The 11,133-nt window shown below is 42.2% G+C and overlaps 1 protein-coding gene across 1 annotated transcript; it reads left to right on the plus strand.

Annotated features, from left to right (window-relative positions):
* The first annotated feature begins 544 nt into the window (after nucleotides 1-544).
* Nucleotides 545-7,643, plus strand: nrl (neural retina leucine zipper). Its single transcript, XM_066677882.1, has 4 exons — nucleotides 545-1,165; nucleotides 2,635-2,928; nucleotides 6,009-6,224; nucleotides 7,497-7,643. Exons 1-4 carry the CDS (start codon nucleotides 545-547, stop codon nucleotides 7,641-7,643), a joined length of 1,278 nt encoding a protein of 425 aa, XP_066533979.1.
* The last annotated feature ends 3,490 nt before the right edge of the window (nucleotides 7,644-11,133 follow it).

Below are 11,133 nucleotides of genomic sequence, written 5' to 3' on the forward strand. Positions count from 1 at the left end.
CTTGAAAGCAGCATTACTGTGCAATACCGTTTTTCAATAAATCAATGCTGTACGTTTAGTATTGGCAGCTTTCCTACTCATACATGTGGTACTGCAGAGGACTAGATGCATAGATGAATTTATATCAGGCTGTTATTCTCAAAAGGCCTATGTCAACGCAAATAGCAACCATATATCCTGTTAGTTATGATTGGATCTGTGTTATCACTCTTCATCCTCATACAGTTTTGCCACCTCTCTCATTTGTATCATCTCTTTTTTCTGTCTGTGTCTGTTTCTCTGGCAGGATCAGGAGGTAACACAAAACATCCTCCTTGAAAAGAAGCACCCCAGTAAATTGCTAAGCTCACTCAGGCATCTTAGGGGCTTCATTGTTGATCCTGCCCAATTAGGGCACTGAGGTTGCAAACTACATTGCAGCGTGAAGCCCTCCATCTCTCCATCAAAAGACTAAGAGGGTGTCAAACTTGAGGGTCGTTCTCTCCACCTGAGGAACTTACCTAACTGTTGGCCTGCAGGCTTTCCACTCAGTAAAACAGCGGCTATGTCGTCCCCCTCCCTTCCTCTCCCTTCACTGCCCCCCAGCCCCCTGGCCATGGAGTACCTCAATGACTTTGACTTACTCAAATTCGAGGTAAAACCTGACACTCCGCCACCTCCCCAGCAGCCGTGCTCCTACCCTAAAGTAGGCCTCCAGCAACAAAGGGACACCTCTGGATCCCCCTATGTGGTGCGCCCCCCTCCGGACTCCAGCCTTAGCTCCAGCCCGTATACTTCCCTGCCACCTTCGCCGACCCTCAGCGATGCCCATCCGCCTCCTTCAGCCTCGTCCTCCTCCTCTTCCTCGCTCTCCTTCCCCATCTCTGTTTCCACCGGCTACGTCACTGGACTCAGTCAGGCCTCTCAGGGCAATCCTGATGGCAATCCTGCACCAGGTGCTCCACCACAGTGCCCCAATCCTGCCTCTCTGGAAGACCTCATATGGTTGGCCGCACTACAGCAACAATTTGGGGGAGAGGCCGGAGGTGCTGCTTCTCTCTTGGGGGCACTTGGGGGAGCACCAGAGAGAGGCGACAGAGATCGGAGTGCCATTGGAGGGTTCCTGGGGTGTGAAGATGCAGTGGAGGCATTGCTCAACTCGGCTGCTGCGGCCGTAAGTTCACAGGTACGGTCTGTTGTTCCCCCTCGACTTACATTATTTTCCAAATCTTAGTACAAGTCATGCAAGAAATCTATAAATTGTTAAGCCCTGAATTTATGTGGGTGTGCTAGGAGTTAGGACACTAAAATTTGAAGAGCATAGGTAATGAAGGCATAGGAACCTCTACATGTTGTGCCCATCCCACTGGAATTTTGGTGTGATTGGATAGGTATCTGGTTTCTAAGTCTCTTTTATTTTATAGCATGAGAGATAATATTTTCAAGTGGTTCTAGGAGTGGGGCAACTACTGGCCTTTTCCCACTGCATGGTACCTGCTCTACTTGATTCTACACAGCTCTACTCTGCTATATTCATTTTGTTCTTGGTTTGGTTTTCCACCATAAAGTCCCCAGCACTAAAACTGAACTGTGGGCTTTGGAAACCACATCAACAGCTGTCGTAACATGAGCAGTGTTTACTCATGGTGTTTTTGCATGTTGTTGTTTTTTGGGATTGTTTTTTGGCTCTGCATCACAGTTCATACAGAGCAGTGGAGTTTTTCTGTTCCTAAGTGCTCCATCCGGTTCTCGCTGGAGTTTTCTTTTTGGCCACCAATCCAGTGAGCATTTGAACCTTTTTAAGAATGGAATAAAACCCTGCCTAATTTTACAAGCTGAAAAAACGAGTCAGAAAAAAACGAATGTGGTCACTACTCAAGCTTGGAGTTTTTACAAATGGCTAGTTTGGGCAGGATGTCTGCATTTCGCTTTGTAGACGATCAGTGCTCTGTAAAGTTTTACACATTACCTGTAGCTTGTTTAGAACCTCATGTGAGCAAGGACTAAAAAAGTGCCTGCTTCTGGGGACCAGGTACCAGATTTGGGAAAGCAAAAAAGCAGAGTAGACCCAAGCCGATTTGAGCAGGCTCCATGCAGTTGAAATGTGGTTCCCAATCCTAGTCTTGGAGCACCTACTATCTTTGCTCCAATATGCCCACTTGGAAGGGGCTGGTCAATCATTTTGAAAGGACAGTATCTGCCAGCAGGTCCAAATTTTTGGTAAACTGTTGTACTACATTAATATGGCCAGTTTAAATGTTACGCCTGAATATATATATATTAAGTTTGGGATTTTAATGAGTCAGTTAGCTGGACAAGTATGTTTAGAGCAGGTGTTCTCAACTGACATTCTTCAATACCATTGCCCTGCAACACTTTGATTCAAATTACTGATGAATTATCAAGTTTTGGACCAGATATGTCTGGGAAAGGAAGGCTTGAATCATTTCAAGATGGTCTCCAGTGTTGGAGACGAGAATCACTGTCTTGGAGAACTTGAAAATGCAGGGAATGGTGAAGAGTCAGTAGGTTTCCATATACATGGTTGTAAGTTTGGTCTTAAACTTCCAGTTACACCAAAATCTCAGCCATTTTAATTGTTACATATCAGCGTACTGATGTCTATCCATCTCTCTCTCTCTCTCATCATCATAGTTTCCGGTCCTGTCACAGAGCTCGGGAAGCAGTAACTTGGGAGACTCCAGCAGTGAAAGTGGAGGTGACGTAGCTGTCAGCAAAACCTCGGAGCTGTGTCACCGTCCTCTCCTCTTCGTCTCCTCCGGCCCTCCATCTCTCCATAGCTCAAACCCTACTGCTGCTGCATACCCTCAGCCCACCAGCCCTCAGGGCCGCCTTCATCACCCACAACACCATCATCATCATCACCCCCATCATCCCCTGCATGGCAATCACAGTCACCATCATCACCATCAACTCCAAGTTGGTCAGGTAAAGAGGAAGTTGGCCTGAGCTAGTGGCATTACTTTTAAAAGATACCCACCAAACACCAGACTAAATCTGGTGGGTCCGTCTAGGGACCTGGAGGTTATGGGTTTGAGTCCTGCTCCTGGTGACTGTCTGTGAAGAGTGTGGTGTGTTCTCCCAGTGTCCGCATGGGTTTCCTCCGGGTGACTGTCTGTGAGGAGTGTGGTGTGTTCTCCCAGTGTCCGCGTGGGTTTCCTCCGGATGCTCCTGTTTCCTCCCACGGCCCAAAAACACTTGTTGGAAGGTGGATTGGTGACTCAAAAATGTCCGTAGGTGTGAGTGTGTGAGTGACTGTGACTGTGTGTGTGTGTTGCCCTGTAAAGGACTGGCGCCCCCTTCAGGGTGTATTCCTGCCTTGCACCCGACGAGAGGGCACATTTAAAATGCTCAAAACTGTTATTTTATTAACAGCCATGAGATTTAAAAGCTTTACTTTTTGCTCTGATCATCCATTTTATCAACTCCACAGTCCATAGAGATGAATCTGTAGAACCACTGGCCACTGTATTAGACACAAATACGCTGTAGATGACAAAAACAATTTTCTGCACAATTTGTGTTGGTTGTCCTCTGGACACAGGATGCTTTTGGTTGAATTTTGGCTTGTGGACGCATTCTGTTTATGACTTTACACCTATAAGGTGGACCAACAACATTGTTGTGTCTAATAAAACGGGCAGCATTTAAAATCTCCAGCAGCACTGCTGTGTCTGATCCACTCATACCAACCCAACACACACTAACACGCCACCACCACATCAGTGTCACTGCAGCGCTGAGAATGATCCACCACTCAAGTCAAAGCTGCTCTGTGGTGTTTCTGATCATGGAAGCATAGGAAGAAATGGGGCTAGTGAAGTATGCAGAGCAACATGACTACATTCTGTAATTGTAGAACTACAAAATTCACCTCTATTGTATGTGGAGCTGATAAAATGAAACAAGGAGGCCATTTGATTATTTTTGGTTGGTCAGTGCAGAGTGACAGTGCTAATCCCTGTTACAAAACCTGCTCCATTTTATACCAAGGCTGCCTATAAAGCCTAGATTCCACACACAGGACTGACAGAGTAAAGAAAGTTGAACCAATAGTGAATTACAGGATGTTACTTCTGAGACACAGGATTAATTGGGTTTTAATTTGAGTTTTAGGGTCGTCATCATCAGTTGAATAAACATTATAAACCTATAAAGGGTCAGACCACCAGGAAGAAGTCTCACATATTTGAAAAAAAGTGAAAAAATAAATAAATAAACTCACACACACACACACACACAAACACACAAATATATATATATGGTGGGTGCCTGCCAGGACGCCAGTTGGAAATCTGTGAGGTTGAATATGGAACAGGTCTATGAGATTAGCATAATGTCTGCTATTATTGTTGTGTAATCCCGATCACTGTCACTCACACTCAAGTCAGATTACACTATAGATTATGAACATGTGCATCTGAAATGTGCAGCCAATCACACACACACACACACAAACAGACACACACACTCATAGAAGCAACTCTACAAACACCCAACTTTCTGATGCACGAGCAGCGTACACGTGCATGCATCACACACAATCACGTTTTAATTTGTAGTGCCAGTACCTACTATCCTCATTATCATCATTTACAAGGACCATCCTTTACGTGTCTTCTGGTCGTCTCTAAAGGCTAAACAAACTACCTGTGATTTTTCAATTAGATGCATTTATTTTAAAAGTACATCATTAAGCATTTAGAAATTAAGGACTGTCCATTTTCATAACAATAATAAACAATAAATAAAAGGAGCATTGAGTTTCTTATGGGGGCATGAATGTGGTCATGCTAAGGATTTGCATTATGAGAGGAATACTTGATTATCCATGTATCTGAATACTGAATTACAAAGTGAATGTTGGTTAAGCTTCAGTAAGTCACAGAGAAAATCTACAGGCCAACAATTCATCAAAATGCTATTAATTCTTACAAAAGGATTGCTCATACTGCACAAAGGATTTTTCATTTGTGTAATACTATCCTACTGGAGACATAGCCTATTTAAGTTACTCATATTTCGGTACCTGGTCTCCCTACCACAGCTACTCAAAACTGGTGGCATCGCAAAACACTGTCTCTAATAGGAATGCCAACAATGACTTGTTGAGCATTGTTTGCTCATCATTTATTCGCATGTTGTTGTTGTTGTTGTTGTTGTTGTTGTTTGGTACTGAATGCAGCTTTGCTGCTCACCTGTTCAGCTCTTGCATGATCCTTTAATTGGTCACCAGTCCAAGGAATTACCTCTTCAAAAGACCACAGTGTAATCTTACAAACTGCTGTTGGAAGTGGCATAAAAAACAAGTGTGATCTCTACTGTAGCCTGGAAATTGTACACATGGGTAGATTCTCTCTCTGGCCAATCAAAGCTCTGCAAGGTTTACTTGTCATATTGTAGTCCCTTATTGGCTCCAAACTAAAACTAAAATAAAAAAAAAAGTACCTGGTTCCAGGGAGCCTTTACCAAACGTGTCTAAAAGAAAAGCAAAAACTAAAACTAGTACATGTAAAATGCAATGGAAAAGCCCCATTAGAAACATGATCTAATGCCTAGATCTAAAAATAAAAATATATATGTTTTTGAGGTTTACACTGTCTAACATATTCCACTGAAAAGAAAAAAATATCAAGTCTATGAGTCATCACCGCCTACCACCATAATGTTTTGCACTACTGTTAGTGATTAGCATTAGCTCATTAGCTCATTCAAGGCAGCCTGCTACTGAAGTAACACTCTGTTGGCTATTTTTGAACAACAATCATTTTCAGTGAGCTGATGACTTTTCTTTGCTTACATCAGTACATGGTTATACTCGGATTTAGTAATTATTAGTCATTTATAATAGGCTTAGCATCAGTCTGGCTCAATGGCCTCTTTTATGCTCTTGTCTGCTAGTGATGCTAACGTTTACTTGTTGAGTTACTTCTTGACCACATGCACTAGGTATTCATGTCTCTCTCTCTCTCTCTATCTATCTATCTATCTATCTATCTATCTCCCAGTGTGCGGTGGACGAGCGTTTCTCGGATGAGCAGCTGGTCAGTTTGTCAGTGCGGGAGTTGAACAGACACCTGAGGGGCGTGAGTAAGGATGAGGTGGTCCGTCTGAAGCAGAAGCGCCGGACCCTGAAGAACCGCGGCTATGCCCAGTCCTGCCGATACAAACGACTACAGCACAGACATGCACTCGAGTCAGAGAAACACGTCCTCACACAACAGGTACATACACACACACTCACACACTTTTTAAAGTCCCATGATTTACAAAGACTATTTGACAAATTGAAATGTAGATCCACATTAAATTCTCCTCCAAAACAATACTGTATTGAGAAGTGATCATGTTCAAACCATACTCATTAATATGAACACTATAAGCACAGTGGCGCTGCAGGTAGTGTCGCTGTCACACAGCTCCAGGATCCTGGGGTTGTGGGTTTGAGCCCCATTCCGGGTGATTGTCTGTGAGGATTTTTGTGAATTCTCTATGTGTCTGTGTGGGTTTCTTCCGGGTCGAGAAACACATGTCGGTAGGTGGATTGGCTATTCAAAATTATCCGTAGGTGTGAATGTGTGTGTGTGTGTGTGTGTGTGTCACCCTGCGAAGGACTGGTGCCCCCTCCAGGGTGTGTTCCCAAATCGTGCCCGGACCCACTGTGACCCTGAACTGGATAAGCAGTTACAGACAATGAATGAATGAATGAATGAACCCCACAAAAACAAATACACAGATATCAACATTGAGTTACAGAGTCTGTGCTGTTTCATGACAGATTTGTTACAGTTTCAGATTCATCCCATTTTTCACTCCGATATCCAAACCTATATTTTCTGTTGTTATCATCATTGTTCATTGGGCTACAATGTCTCCCACACCACATGTTTAAATACAGCAAAAGCGGATTCCCATGCATATTACACTGTGAAACATGCTGAATACACATTGAAATAACGAACTAAGTGCAGAAAATGAGGAAGGATGTGTTTCTATGTTTGAGTGGCACACGGAGAAGAGTCGCTCAGTGTCTGTGACGCTTTTAGCCTTTTCAGTATTCATACACACGCTGAGAGCAGGCTGATCCGAATGCACTGAAACGAAATGCGTCTTTAATAGTGTGCAGCTGGCAGTTGAAGGCAGTCATGAATGCCAAGAATTTTGTTATTATGTAAGAATGTAGAAATTAACCCTTTTTCTCTCTTTCCATCCCTGTCTCGCTTCCTCATCTCTAACTTGCTCACTCCATGCTCCTCTCACTCTCTCCCTCTCTCTCTCTCTCTCACACACACACATTCTCTCTCTCCCTCCCTCTCTCTCTCTCTCTCACACACACACACATTACTACTCTTCCTCTCTCACTCCATTGTTTCTATCTAATTTCTTTTCTCTCATTCTCACTTTATCTCCCTGTTTCTCTTCCTTTTCTCTCTCTGGCTCCCACAATCCATTCTCTCTCTCTCTCTCTCTCTCTCTCTCTCTCTCTCCTGCTCCAGCTGGAACAGCTGCAGTGTGAGTTGTCCCGTGTGCTGAGGGAGCGGGATGCCTACAAGGCTCGTTATGAGAAACTCGTCAGTTCTGGTGAGGCCCCGCCCACTCAAGCCAACAACCCGCCTTCCCCACCTCCTGATTACTTCCTATGATGCTCTCAGGTGAACGGAATACACTGGAGAGCAGTCAGATGATGGAAGAAAATCCAAAAGAGACATTTGCCCCAGTCTCTCAGTTGAAGAAAAAGATGATGATGATAACGATGATGACGACAATGATATGGGAGGTGAGAGGGGGCAAGGGTCGGGGGGCGAGGGGGGGCCTCAACAGTGAAATAAGCTACTTAACCAAAGCGGGTTCAATTTGACTGTCAAATTTGGGCTCAACCTGAAGCCCTAGACTGTATTTTCATAAGCACTGCCCTCTCTGCTGCTGGTGGACAGTTCACTGTGAGGTTTGTTGTAGCACAATAAAAAAGGCTTTGCCACTTTCAAATGCATGCTTATCTTTTTTTTTTCCACATATATGCCCTGCCCATACTGGCCAGGAAAATACAATATCAGAGAGCCATCTCATAACACCAGACCAAAGCACAACCAAAGATATTAAACTCTGAGGCTCCTCCTGATCTCATAGGATGGTGTTACCATGTGCCACAGCCCCAAAACTCACTGCTGGATGAGGACATTGTGAAAGATGAGTTTTACTGCTGCTCGATAACCTTTTGATCAAGACTTTACAAATCATAAGGTTAATCTTTGTGTGTTTGAGGGATCAGATTCCCAAAAGGTCAATGCAAATCTTCCATTATATAAAATACATAGGTCTAGAAATTTGAGTGTGTGTAGAAATACAGCAACCAGCAAGTGAGTCTTTTCATTTATTTATTTATTTAATTATTTTTATTATTATTATTATTAGAGATGTCGAGGTGGAATCAAATTAAAAAAGCCGGCTCTAAAAGCACTCAAGGACATTGCTGCGTTGTGTTGTGTACTAATGCCTCATTGATTCCAAAGAAAAGAAGATACAAATGAGTGGATGTTCAATGTCATAATTGTAATTAATCATACTTGTGCTAACCCTCATTCTTACAATTTATTCTGATTTTTGAAAAGACATTGCTGGTTTGGAAACGGACATACGCACTCAACAGGAGATCGCAGTCTGCTTTTACTGACACTGTGTGAATTTTTTTTAACGCAGTTGGAACACAAGGCATCATCCTTGTGGAATTGAGATGAGTCTGTGATTAGCATGGCTAACGAGTGAATTAAATGGGTTTGAGTGACTGAGTCTTTCGCTATGTCTTAATATTAAGTGGGCTGTCTACTTAGGCAGCGTATTAAAACATCAAATGTATCTCTGCAACAAGGAGGCTAAATATTACCTTAAATATTCTGCCTGTTGTCTGGTCCTGGTTAAACTTTAATGTGACATATTACATATATATAAATCAATTACAACAGTTACAATGTGGCAGATAGCATATTCAACAACTTTCATACACACAGAGATGCTAGCTAGCTCTTTTGCCTCATGCTATTGTTTCATTTAGAAAATAGCTAACTAATTTTGCCAAGTTATCTAGCACTGGGTTGCTACAAACTTGTTGTTAAACATGGTGGGAGTGATTCGTTATGTAATAGCTATGCTTTAAACATGCGTTTTGGTCCAATCTCAGAGTTTTGTCAAATATTAGGTAAAATATTATGTGTCTTTAACAGAAATTAAATGCTAACTCTATCAAGTAACTCTTACAAATAGCCAGCTAGCTAACCTACATTCCTTAGCTAGCTAGCAGTACATTTTTGGCATGTTGCCATCAAAAATCGTCATCTAGGTACAGCAAGTGGGACTGACATTAATCCCTGTGTAACCTAAGTGTTGCGAATTGTTTTGCAAGTGTAATTTTGGCTAACATGCTGCCAATCTAGACAGCTCACTTTATACGGAGACACTTCCACTGAAGCAAAATTAAGAAAACAGAAAAAAAAAAACCAAAACAAAAAAACAAAACCAAAGGGAGCACCAGATTTGTTACAGAGTGACACTCATGAACCAGTTTCAGAGACTAACAACCGATTCACCTCCGAATTCACAGAGCTGGACACTGTGGGTTATTGTTGTTATTATTTTTTTTTGTCATTAATTTTTTATTTTCAGAATCATCAACCAACCTATTACAATTACTTTTAATTTTAAGCATATGAATATACCCACCGTTATTATGATGTTATTAATGACTGGGTGAAATGCAGGGACATACAGCAACATTTCATTAGCACACATCTAATTATTCTTTATGCATACAATTATACTACAGAGTAGCTTAGGACTTTTTTGTTTTTCTGTTTTCTTTTTTTTTTTAGGTCTGTGGATGACACTTGTCTGTGTAATTTATTACCCCTTATTTATTCACAGTATTTATTCATTGTTTTGTTCATGTTTCGATCATTTTCATTTGAGTGTTTTGCTGGTTTACTGTTTCATTTAAAGACTTAGGGTGTATTTTATGATTTTATTTATTTTGTAGTTTAATTACATTATACTGCCATGACTATGATGATGCTGACCATGACTCCAGTCACTTTAATGGTCACCTTTTTGGGTATGCTCTGTTGTAGTGGTTTCTTATGAAATAAAGATATTTTTACCAGTATGGGTCATTGTTTTTTCATACACTCACCATGTAGCTGATAAGTCACCGTAATTAAGTACCTTAATGAAGTCAACTCACTCCAAACAAATGGATTGGAGTGTATTTGGGATCCTGCAAGCTCCCTATTTTCTTTAGCAGTTCATGTTTTTCCTAAACCCCCACCCCTTCGCCCTCCCTTTCTCTCTCATTCTCTGTATCCCTCGCTCTCGCTATAGAAAGACAGTGACCCTGGCTAAGAGCTGTTTAGGATGACCTCACCCTTGCCCCTCCCTCCCTCTCTCTGTCTCTCGCTCTCTCTCTCCCGGGCCTAGTACAATAGGCTGGGGATTAGGGGGATAATAGGCCTGGGCCAGCTCACTGCCGGAGCGCTTTGGAAAAGGCAGGAGGCCATTGTGGACAGGACGTACACAGAGTTACATGCACACTCACCCCCCAACCCACCCCATGCCACGCTGACGCTTTGCACATACACACACACATTAGTTGAGGTTAGAAGCCTGGACAGTTTCGCATTCTAAATGTACAACAAGCAATTAACGAATTCATGTGAATCACTGCGATGCTTGACTATAAATAAGATCAAGACACATGTAATACTACACACGCGTAGACCATGTATGTGTAAGACACGGATCCAAATCTGGATCCGCCCCTGAAATGCATAGAAATGTTTGTATTCCTATCTTTGTGAGGTATTTCATATTAGCAACAGTAGCTATACACAGTGCTCTATGCTTCAGTAAGCACTAATTAAACAGAGATTACCTCTTCCATAGAGCTTCGTTGTTATATACAATCAAAGAGGTATTTTAAACTAATATGACACATCAGATGTTTCCATCATGATAAATAAATCATTTTGGGGGCATCCAGTCCTTGCAAAAAGCTGAATACATTCTCATGCCACACACATACACTCCCACACACAAATTTGTATTCCAGTCTTTCTGGTGTATATCTATTGCTTTCTGTGATCTTCT

The sequence above is a fragment of the Hoplias malabaricus genome, chromosome 7 (genome assembly GCF_029633855.1).
Source record: "Hoplias malabaricus isolate fHopMal1 chromosome 7, fHopMal1.hap1, whole genome shotgun sequence".
Classification (NCBI taxonomy): domain Eukaryota; kingdom Metazoa; phylum Chordata; class Actinopteri; order Characiformes; family Erythrinidae; genus Hoplias; species Hoplias malabaricus.